General features: G+C 38.6%; 1 protein-coding gene across 1 annotated transcript; it reads right to left on the bottom strand.

The window, feature by feature from the left end:
• Window positions 1-444: 444 nt before the first annotated feature.
• LOC138588654 (myelin and lymphocyte protein-like) lies at window positions 445-8,463 on the bottom strand. The gene is made up of 4 exons (XM_069658886.1): window positions 8,336-8,463; window positions 3,454-3,618; window positions 2,088-2,261; window positions 445-1,975 (listed from the first exon to the last, which is right to left on the bottom strand). The coding sequence occupies exons 1-4, from the start codon at window positions 8,420-8,422 to the stop codon at window positions 1,901-1,903; spliced, it is 501 nt and encodes a 166-aa protein (XP_069514987.1). The 5' UTR covers window positions 8,423-8,463; the 3' UTR covers window positions 445-1,900.
• Between the last annotated feature and the right edge of the window lie 3,876 nt (window positions 8,464-12,339).

Below are 12,339 nucleotides of genomic sequence, written 5' to 3'. Positions count from 1 at the left end.
TTCTTAGGATTTGAAGGAGACCAAACCAGAGCTAAAAACAGAATTAATATCGGTCTAACATCGTACAGCTGGGCAGAAAAACTTCAAGGCCAATATTGTGTAAGATATATTGATGTCATATTAACAGTTTGCTCTGCTGCCCCAGGGTGGACAAAAAATTCAACACATGCTGCTTTAAATTCCAGTCAAATAATACCAAAAGTACTTCATATAAACTGTTATATATATATATAAAGTTAGGGTACCTGTGAAGCCAACACATTCTAAGTTACAGGTAGTTTTATTTGTGATAAATAATGCAGCATTCTTGACCCTGAAACCTGAAGAATGCAGACTTTCTATCACAGACAAATTGGAATACGTGTTTCTTAAAGGTTACTCATATTTTAGTCACTGGGCTCAGGAAGGAATAACTGAATAAACAGGTAGAAATGACACAATATATTTATTTTCACATCATCTTTTCATTGTGCAGAAATGTATTTGTGAGTCTGAAGTCTGAACACACAGAAAACCACAATGTCCTGATGTCCCATTCATTTATTTTATATAATAGATTTTTAAAAAATACATGTAAAGGGAAATCGCTTTATATTTACATCCACACATTTTTTGAAAGTAAAAAAAAAGCCAAACAATAAATCACCTGTAAAAATCCTTTCATACCATACAGAGCCTTTAAAAAGAAACAAAATTATAAAGCTATTATTAAAAGTGAATAAAAAAGTCTAAAGGCTGAAGGTTGTTTACCAATCTATTTTCATTTTTTATTTATATTTTTATTTTTACACTTTTGTTCATTATAAACAGGGGGGAAAACATGCCAGAAATAAGGAACTCTTCTATTCCCATACTCCTTGTCTTTTGGACATTTAAGTTTTTGCTCTTTTTTCTTTTATTATGGCCACATTGAGGGGAAAAAAATTCTACCTTTATGTCTCTTTAATTTTTGGAAATGTTTGTTGCAGGCTTACTAAAGTTAAAGCTTAAGTTAAAAGTGAACATGTTGATGTCAAAAGCATCTATTCTGAACTAACCTCTATTTACACATTCTATAGAAGAATGTAGAATCTGTACACGCAGGATCAGACTTTGCTATAAGAATTGTTCTGGTTTGCGATTGTAGTACGTTTGTAGTCCGAGTAGTATTGACCAATCACATATCAGCATGCATCGGCGTATGCAGGAAAAACAATCAGTATGCAGAGCAAAAGCAGGCGGAACACGATTTGTCGTAGTTACCATCCCGACTCCTATCGGCGGTCAGCTGATGACGATTTATTCATCTCTACAGACAGACATCTGCATGTAAGATCAGCTAGATCAAAAAATTCAACTTGAGAGGTAAATTTTCTTGATGCTGTCGTGTAAGCCAATCAGCGTTTAGATTTCCCTGACTTCCTTAAATGCATCAGAAATGATCGATCTGACCTCCATTTAACAAACGAGCATTCTAAAGTAGTTTTCTTCTCTTGAAGACCTGACAAGGCTTATTCTCTTTACAAATCTGCATATGATGCTATTTCGTAAATCGGGTTCTTTTCTGGGTTCATATTCCGCAGTAGTAAGTCAGAGTAAAGCCTCTGCGTAACTTCCTATTTCCGATGTTAATCATCGTCCCCTGAGGCATACAGTATATTGTCGTCACAAACTAGCCAAAGGGGTTCCGATATTTTGCTGCCTTTATGGCTAACAGAAAAGTAGATTGAATAACATGATGGCCTGCCTTGCTAACCAGACTAATAAACAAGGTTAAAAAGTTACCGTTACTGACATGTAAATAAAACTAACAAAAGTAGAAAAGGTCGTTCTGTGTTTTGTCCAATGACAGATGAGATTATTATTTGGTTTCCTCTCTTCTTCCTGTTCCTGGTTTGTGCTTCGTTTGTGTTCAGTTTAATTAGGACCTCCTCCATCGGATGGCAGAGAAAATGGCATGGAGGAAGTAGAGAAGAGTGGCCAAGGAGCACATCACCTGAAAGCAGAAAAACACGACACACAGAAAGATGGCCGTCACTTTGAGGTAGAAAGAATGGGGTGTTACAAATCCTGGATGCAACAAGAGTGTGTGTTTGTGATTAACGTACCACTGCAGCGATGTCCAGGCGGTAGTTTTTGAGATTTTCAGACACTAATAGACTTGTTGAAATGACGGTACCTGACACAATCGTCAGACCCCACCCTTTCAGAATGGTGATATAGGCCAGATCCACCAACGCACTGAGGTAGAATACCGCTGCTACAAAATGGAAACCCACATCCTGCAGAGAATAACACAAGGAGACTGTCATAAAGTGGTGTACTCCGGCTGTTTGAGAGACAGGGGCACAAAAATAAAAGGGCACCAGCAGAGAAAGCAAAACATTACATGATTAAAACTAACCTAAGATTCAAATGTTATATTATTTGAGCATTACTACATCCATGAGGGCACTTTGGTGTTGTTTGCTGAGTTCCTGCGGTCAGATATAATACAATGATTAAATAATAAACAGGACAAAGGTGAAAGGCAGAACAAAGAGCTATCAATCAACTGTCCGTTAGTTTGACCACGCCCACTTTAGTTACCGTTGCCATGCCTGGTACGCTTTCCGTTACAGCACAACTGCTGTCTCTGAAAACACACAAAATGCGCTAAACACAAGTCACGTGTACTTTCTCTTGACGTACTTCTTTGTGAATTAGGTTTAGGACAAACTAATAAATCTCATATGTAAGCAAACTAAATAGTTTGTTAGCACACACAAGTGTGCTTCTTAAAATTATATCTAGGCAGATTCAACACTTTTTCAAATATTGAACTGCTGGATTTGAGACCCTTTTCTAGCGGCAAACTGTCAATTTTGCTGGCTCAATCAGTAACTGATTCTAAGCTAACAAACTTTTCAAGCTAACGTCAGCTCCACAGCTAATGAAAATCATTTTTGTTAACATTTGAATCATGTTAATAGGAATAGGTTGTCATTTTTGGAAACACTAATACTCTCCTTCTGATGGGGAGGTTAGATGAGAAGATGAATGCCAGTCTCCTATCTGAGACACGGTTAGCTTAGCTTAACACAAGCGCTGAAAAAATGGGGAACGCTCCAACAGTAACAAAATCTGCCTACAGGCACCTCTGAAGCTCACTGATTAAAAAGTTACGTATATAGCTTTTGTTTAATTCATACAAAAACTCAAATGTAAAAACGATAATTTGTCATTTTATAGGAAGGTTATGTGCCTGTCTAATTCCTGGACGGGCACGGGAGTTTTCTCAGTGGTTGGCTAACTGCTCAAAACCAAGAAAAAGTGCTGCATTACAATTGAAGTTGTAGTTGGCAATCACTATCTGGGGGAAGGGTTTAGCAAACGTTCAGTTAATGACATTATCTATCTGCATTATACAATAGTGTAATTTTTTTGTTTGTGTACATGCAAATTAGCAATCAGCAGGTGGTGGGCATGTCTCACCAGGGAGGGCCAGACGCTGCTCTGATTGGCTCCGCAGAGGAAGATTAAGAACCAGAGCGTCGTCATTACGAAGCAGAAGACGGACACGAACATCACCCAGCCCAGCGGGTTGTCAGGGGAGACACGAGTCGATGCCACCAGGATCCATACCAGGCCTCCGAAAATCTGCAGGTTCACATTGGGGAGGGAGGGTGAGTAACAACAAAATTCATGTGGTCCATTACCTTTACAGATCTCTGTAGGTTCGTCTCAATTAGCGAACTCTTTTGGATTGTACTGTAACACATAAATAGGATCCTACAATTCCCATAATGCAACCCATCTTTCTATTGTAGCACTCATAACCTATTTAGACTTCATTAATGTGTTTTACGTGTAAAATTTGTGGTGTACCCCTTTTAAATAAGGGTTGGGCCGAAGGACTTCCATTTGAAAACACACACCCATGCACACACCCGTGGTGTGGCCGCTCTTTGGTGTACAATCCTTCGCTCTCCTCCTTTGACAAACATCTTCTTCAAGAGCGTCTTTGGCATTTTGATAAAGCATGAAACTCCTGCATTTGTTCATTGATAAGAAGCACTTTGAAATGTTACCGTGTACAGGAAAACCAGTTAGTGTCCTGTGCTGGACTCATTTAATTAGACATTTCCACCTGTCACAGTAAAGCACAGGTAGAAATGCTAGTAAGTAAATGATGGTGTGAAGTCTCTGTAGCTGCCTGTAGCTCACATGACTTACTGAGACTCTTGAGTAGAAGAAATTGTAGATGGTATTACCACCTGTGCTTTTTCCTACTGTGACAAGTGGAAATAACTGCTGTGGAAAAGGTCTTTTGTTTCCTTGCTTTGATTTTCTCCAGTCGGACAGGCTCCACACACACAGGCCACACACGTCCAAGCACAGCTCAATCAGTGTCAGCGGTGCAGGAGAAATTAACCACCTGTAGTATTTTTAAGTGTTGGTTAAAGGATTAATCCACTCACTCTCTTTTCACTCGGCGAGTGCAGCGAAACCAGGTTTCACTCAGCCGTGTAAACAAAGCAAGCTTAAAGCCAGGATGGAAGAAATCTAGCCGCTAGCTAGCAACGACTAACATTCAGAATCTGCCACGCCCTGAATTGAACAATACCTCTGCAGGTCCTTCAAATATTTCTCCATTATACATTAACATTAATAACTCAGATTTTAACCTCAAACAATCCTCTAAGTACTTTAAAAGTTAAAGTTTCTGACTGTATCTCTTGATCCCAAACGTTATTGAAGCTATTCACACACAAGATTCATCATGATTTTCATGCACTATTGTCACGACACTAGGAGAGCACTTCTAGATGTATTAAGTCCTGTGGATTTAAACAAACGTTTTGTAACATGAAAAGCAAAATGACACTTTGGTACAGAAACTTATTTTCTCATTGTGTAGAATGAGTGTGCTATTTATAGAATTACACCTGCAGGTACCTTAAATACACTCACATTAGTATTACCTCCAGGTTTATTTAAAGTATCTGCACATGTATTACTTCATGTACTTTAAATATACCTGATCTTACTTTAAGAAATACATGTTTGTAGCTTTAAAATAATGAATAGTAATTTGTTAAACTGTTCTAAATCTAGGATTAGAAGAATTTCATAATGTTTGTTATGGGGGAAATATGCTGTTTTGGTTGACTTATAACTTAAACAGGTTTGTCCAGAAAACACCCTCGAAGTTATTTTTAAGACATATTATTGCTTCACTTGAATTCTTATAAAGCAGTATTAAAAAAACATGTAGTTCTTCTTTAACAGAAAAAAAAGTTACTCATATTCTTAGGATTGTCATAACAGCAGGTCAAAGGTTATACCACATTAATTGGTGAAATAGTTAAGATGTAGTTTCTCATGTGCATTTGCCCTTTAAATTCAGAATTTGATGGGAGAAAACCACATTATTCTAACAACTACTATTATTTTTAACTATTAAAGGTAGTGGTACAACTCAATATTAAACAAGCCTTATCTCTACGACTTAAAATCAGACGTATCCATCTCCATACCAGAGGGACACGACCCAATGTGATCTATTCCATTCTGCTTGAATTCCCAGCAGTTACACATGATCCATCCTGCAGGCCTGAGTGACAGCAAGCAAAACATCTCAAAACGTCTGAACCCATTCCTGCGATACAATCCACTTCTTTGGTGTTGATTCATATGTTGAATGCAATCTTTGCATTGCCAATCAATCCATAAATATGCTACTTTTGGGAGAGCTACATGGGGGAACTGAGTATTTGGAACACAAATGCTTTGCTAATGAATTAGTATATTATTTTATTAGCTACAGCAGCTGTCCTCCACTGAGGTGTGACTATTTTATAGTTAAGAGATAATTCAGTGCAGTTTTCCTTTAACTTGACCCCAACCTACAGTAAGCCATGTGACCTCGGATTATTTGCTATTCTTTGCATAGTTTTTTTTCTGTAAATCCAACTTAACTGATGGCTTGATTTCCCAACATGCTATTGTCCATAGTATAATTTGCGAAAGGCAAACCAGTACATTTCTATACCTGAGCAGCAGATTGTTTCGTGAAAGGTTTCACTGGCAAGCAGCCAGAAAAAAGACCCAAGCCAGCAAGTAAACCACTGAAGATGATGGTTGGTTTAGATTTACACCTCCCTCTGCAACTAAAGCTGTTTTTCCACCTGGGTCACACAGATTTAATCTTCAGTTTCCTGCACAGAAACTGCAGATTGTTTCGTAATGATTCACTGTAAGAGGAGCTAGTAAGTCAGTCATGTATGAGATAATCAAGAAATGAGAACTGTCTGAGTCAACACTTTTCACTAGAAGATTTAGTTTGAAACAATAGAAAATTTGGACAATTGGATAATGTTTGACTTGACCAGATCGGGTTTATTCAAGGTTTACACTTTGATTTCAATGTCATAGGCAAACCCCTCTCTCTCTTTCTACCCTAATTTCGTGTTACCTCCTTACTATAATAACTTTTGAATGAGATTATAACTGTATGGAGGTGGATTTCTTTTGCGGTATGACTCCTGGCAGGCCTATTTGGCTATTATTACCGCTGTCAACCCACCGTCTTCATTGTCCCCAGAGTAAGAGTTCTGGTAGGAGCATCTGTAAATCATCTCAGGTCTGTATTCCCTGTTGTTCAATTGGCTTCCATTGGTCCTTGTCTGGCCCTGTTCAATTGGACGTCACCCGGCTCTGGTTCTCATCCCATGGCCACGCCCTGCTAGCATTCCCCGCTGGGTACCCTTATGCACATAGCTTTAGAACCTCCCACTCTTGGTGGTCCAAAGCCCTTGTGCTAGCATTGTGCCGGCGCTCTGAGCTTTCAGTCCAGGCGCTAACTGACCTAACCAGCTAACGTCAACATGTAAACAATTTGTCCATCAGGAAACTACATAAATCACAGAGAGAGTCGAGGCAGAGCAGCCAGAGGACATCAGAAGAAAAACTAGAAAGTATCTTATCCATAGTAAATTACCTATTTTCAGCAAAATCAGTGAATAAAGTAATAAAGAGTTTTGTACAATAATCAAGTTCAATCAATCAGATTAGGTTAAATAACTTTGACCCTAGACTCAATCGCGACAATGGAGGATGAAGAATGACTTGCAGCTTCTACTGTAGTCAAACATCTTAGTTCGATTTTGCAAAAGCTTAAATGCAAACAAAGTTGACAACAAAATTAAGCTATGTAAGGGATAATGTATAGTGAGTAGGTTGTTATAGTTGATATAACAACCTGCTCACTATACATTATCCTGCTTATTACACGGCTATTTACTTACTAAATCAATAATTTGACACAAAATATTGATTTGGAAATGATCATTTATTCATTTAAAAATGATTTGCGTTTATAAATAGTCCGTTACACGCACAGTGAGAACTGCGTCCATAGCAACGGTTAAATCTATCAAGAAATAGCAGGCCGTGGAATGCCGTAATTAACCAATCAGAATCAAGTATTTAACACAGCCGTGTTATAATCATCAATAATCACTTGAGTAATAGAGTGGTTTATTAACAGTGACAAAAAAAAGAATCTCATATAAATACCAACACATACAGAAGTGGGTCTTTTAACACTTGTATTGTGAAGGATTATAGACATATTAAGAGTGCTTTTCCAATCTGCAATAAGATCATTATTATTTCAAATGTTTTTTTTGCATTTTCGTCGGTGCAAGTAACAAGTTAACAGAACATTAAACCCCCATGACAATAGATTTTTACTAATTCCGTACATTAGAATATTACATAAAGTATCACACCTTATATTTCGCTTGATATTTTGTTTTTTCTCGAAGCAAAATACATATTGAAGTTTCTGTTTTCATGTTGCTATGGAAACACACTTTTCACCGGAATCAATGAGCCCTATGGGAACAACTGTATAAACTCATTTGGTTGCCAAGCCTAACACAACTTCAGATCCTGCGCCAACAGTCGTTAAGGGTAGATGAAGAGATGGCAGTTTGCTGGAAATTCGGCTCTGTGTTTAATCTACTAATCAAACACTGATACCTGACTAGCATAACAGGACAAGACTGAGTCCTATTTGAAACAGAGACTGGCCTCCGTCGGGAAATGATGAGGAGGCAGATAGAGAGTCAAGGAAAGAAGATCATAATCTAAATGATGCTGACCCAAGGAATGATAGGGGAGAGTGTGCGAGGAGGAAACCGTCAGAGACAATGAAAACAATTTTACCACTCTAGGGCTCACTTGGGTAAACAGAGTAGCAGAGAGCAAAGGATGGAGAGATTAAATATAAGACGAAGAAAAGTAATGTTTCAACCAGGAAAGAGGGAAAAAGATTTTTAAAATTAAAACTAACAGATGAGAAACTTACAAACTCGGGGATGTAGAAAATATCGGGAATGGAGACGAAGATCCTGCCGCCTGACGGCAGAACATCAACCGCGGTGGTGGAGGCCATAGTCCAAAGCACAATGTGCGCGTTTGTGTGTGTGTGGATGATTTCTTGTAAAATGAGATGTGTATCCTGTTTTAATCTGCTTTTTAAAGGCAGTCTTACTCTCCCACTCTCCCTCCTCCCTCTAAAATCTCCTCCACTCCACCTACCCATCCATTCCTGTGCTCGAAACTATACCAGTTTGACAGGTGCTTTCAGCTTTGTTTGTGCAGCGGGAGGATGTCTGTGTGTGTGTGTGTTAGTGTGTGTGTTAGTGTGTGTGTTAGTGTTTTAATGTGTTTCTGTCTGCCCTCATGTGTTTATAGTGTTTGTGTTTGTCCCTTTAAATGGCAACGAACCCGTTTACATGCACACAAAAAAAGTGATTGTGAGGCAACTAATGCAGCTTTCATGTGGGATGTGAAAGGAGTTGCAGGTGAACATCATTCATTATGACCGTGTCACCAAAGGAAAAAAACATAGATCACGTAACTTAGTCTGTACTCAAATAAAGTACAGATTATATTCTGGGTTACTAGAATTGTAGTAGTGTCTATTCTAGTTTCATATTAGTTTCATTTAACTGCTGTGGATAATAATAGTTTTGTAGTGCACCACCACACTTAAAGTCGAGGCAAAACGAAAAATGTCATTTTAATCCTTTTAGATCACATCCCCGGTAATATTGTGCATCTATTTGACAATATAGGCAAAAAAAAATACAGAAAATCAATTTCTTCGTATTCTTATATCAAAATCCGGTCATTTTTTCTTCCGGTAAAACTAAATTTCACACGTGCTTACGTAAGTTAGCACCAAACTATTTCAACATCAACATTTAGCCGCAGAGTGCCAAGAACGCTCTGTCAGTTAGCTAGCTACTGCGCTATGGAACGTCTGTCTACGCCCACTTCTCAGCGATCAAATCAAATCTCTCTAATGATATGTCCCGCCTACACGTCCTGTTTCACCTGGAAATACGTCACGATACGGAAGCTAGATCCTCTCGAAATGCCGTTCGACTTTAACAGCTAACTGCGTAAAGGCTCAGGGTTTTGGATGAGTTGTGCACCAGTGGTGAAGGAAGTATTCAGATATTTTAAGTAAAAGTACTAAAGTGTAGTTAGAGTGTTTATAATCAGGAAAATGTACTTAAAGTTTTAAAGTATTACAAGTAAAAGTAGTCAAGGCAGAAAAATGTGACTGTTACGCTATCTTATTACACAGGTGTGTAGAATACTGGATTCTGATTGGTCTACAATGGCATTCCGAGGTCTGTTATTTCTCTATAGCAGATCACTGCTATGATGAACAGAACATTTCAAAGGACACTGGTCTGAACACAGACTCTGCTGGACTAATCATATCAATCCGCAGAAAGAAAGCTTTGAGATCTGCCCGTTAACTGTGTGGGGAAAAAAGAAAAGAGACGAGAGAGAAAGCGAGAGAGGTTAAGTGACACAAAGAGCTGTAGGCTTTATGTTCTGTATGTGTATGTGTGTATGTTTGTGTGGAAACCCACTGAACTGCATTCCTGCTAATTTAACTTCAAGGCTGAATTAAATGGATGGAGAGAGGGAAGGTCAGTTTAGTTTGTTACCTGAGAGTGCACTTGCCGGTGAGCAAGAGTGAATGATGGGGAGTGACAAACAGGGAATCTTGTGTAGTTGAAGTGTTTAGGAGTGAAACAATGGAACAAGCACAGAGCAAACAGAGAGAGGTTGGGAGCAGCTAAATTAAAGTAATTGCCTGTTACAGTGTAGATACTTAGAAAGAAACCATTTTCAACTAGTAGACAATGCAGAAAGTTCCTGCTCATAGCCACAAAACAGTCCAGCACATTACCCTTAGTAAAACAGCTAATTTTATCACGAGACTTTAAAGGTACGAGGTGAGGCAACTTAGACGTATCAATTGCTTTGTTTTAATGCGAACAGGTTGTAACCTAACTTATAAAGTGACACCTTCCTTATCTTGTTTGTTTGGCCACAACGTGTGACGTTAATGTGCTTGAGCTACAGCACCAACTGTGTGTGACACTAGCTAACATCAACAACTGACACCTACGACACATAACAAATTAAATGTTTTGTCGAGCTAAAATGGAAAATGTGTGTGGCTCGGAGAAAAATATGTTAGATTCTGCAGGACATTCATGGGGGACCTTTGTGAGGAACTGTTACCTAATGCTGGCGTGCTTAATGACAAAGTTCAAGCTAGTTAACATGTCTTGAGTGGATAGTGCTAGCTAATTCACTCAGACTCCCAGGACAGATCTAGCTGATAAATTTGCATGCTAGCCATTTGCAAATAACTTTATCAGCTAACGTTAAGAAACAAGCAATGTCAGTTTCAGCTAGCTTTAACCTCACTTTACTGAATAGATCTGGCGTAACTTGCTTCCATTCAGCAAAGAGAAGTTAAAGCTAGCTGGCTAACCTCATCTTGTTTGCTTGCTAACGTTAATGTGAGCAAAACACTGGATATGTTAAATGGCTAGCTCGTCAATTTACCGCACCAGCTAACGTGATAACTGTGTTGATGTTAGCTGAAAATAGATGTAGCAGCAGTGCAAAGCAATCGTGTATCTTAATGTAGGCTATAAGCTAGCTTTAAAAAGTGCTGGTCAGTGTCTTCACATCTCACATATTAGAGCAAATAAGTGTAATTAAATGTCTGTTTTTAAGAGTAAAATGACATCTTGTTCGTTGTTTGTCAGACATGATGTCAAGAGCTAATCAGCTGTAAGCCACAGTAGGCTACGTGAGTTCTGTGCTTCTGTCTCCGAGTGATTCAACTCGACTCACAGCCAAAACATAGTGTGTTGGTTTCCAAGGCTGAGGGATTAAGATACGTCACAATATACAAACCCCATTGTTTAGGATGACTGAACCTATATTTTTGTTATCTATATCTGAATTCAATAAGTCAGTCTGCTGCTGTGTTTTTCATCTCTGTTGCTACACTCTCATCACAAAGTCTTTTCAGTTCGACAGAGCAGGTGGTGCTGTGACGTATCTCTTTAGATGTTTGTTTTTCATGCTTATACCATTATTCAAATTCTTGGGGAATTCCTGAACCCATGATTATTCACAGTGCTTCAAACTGGAGAGAAAGGTTTTCATAATCCAGCTCAACACAGAACCACTGCAGCTTATACTGTATGAACAGTTAGAATAAATTAGGTCTTTTTTGTAAGTTAACAATTAGAGGTTCAGGGTCTACCGCACTTATTTCTTATTTAGGTTTTAGAATAAAAAAGTCAAAAATTACAAATAACTTAGAATTATGTAAGCGTTGGATCTAGTTGCACGTAATTTTAACATCCTTGAAATGAGGGCTGGTTTCTCACAAAATGTAAAATGTGATTTGTGCTAATGGCGCACTTAACTAATTAGCCTTTTAAACAGGCTTTTAATATTGTTCAGTTAGTCATTCTGTAAGAGTAGCATTTATGTTGTCCGAATTGGGGGCGGAAACTTCTTTGTTGTGGAGATGCTGACACACCCTGAGTCAACCTGCTAATCTGTTAGCCTCTCTTAAGGTCACTGCAGCAACAGAGGAGGGTCTCCAAACACACTTCAAAGCTAAAGGTCAGTGACACCAATAAGTCTTAATGGATTTGACCTGAAATGAGTGCAAAGAGACTTCCAGAACTTCAAATTCATTAAAGCTATTACATTTGCTCATAAAACCCTCGGGAACAAAAGCAGGAAGCAAAACATGCTTTTCCTATGGCAGTTGCAACAGAGGTTTGTTTGGAGTCAAAGAAGTTAGTTCAGGGGCAGAGTCATTGTAATATGACTCAGCATCAGCTGTGGAGGCTGGCTTTATGTTCGGGTTTTTCGTACACACGTCCTTCCATCCCATTGCGGTAAACACTATATCTCGGGAACAACCTGTGGGGAATTTTTCCAAACTTTGGCACAAACATCCTGATG

Source organism: Semicossyphus pulcher, unplaced genomic scaffold, assembly GCF_022749685.1.
Source record: "Semicossyphus pulcher isolate SPU_LCO1_2020_fin unplaced genomic scaffold, fSemPul1.0.p SCAF_12, whole genome shotgun sequence".
Lineage (NCBI taxonomy): Eukaryota > Metazoa > Chordata > Actinopteri > Labriformes > Labridae > Semicossyphus > Semicossyphus pulcher.
The sequence above is the reverse complement of the archived record's forward strand: the minus strand, read 5'-3'. Positions and strand labels throughout refer to the sequence as shown.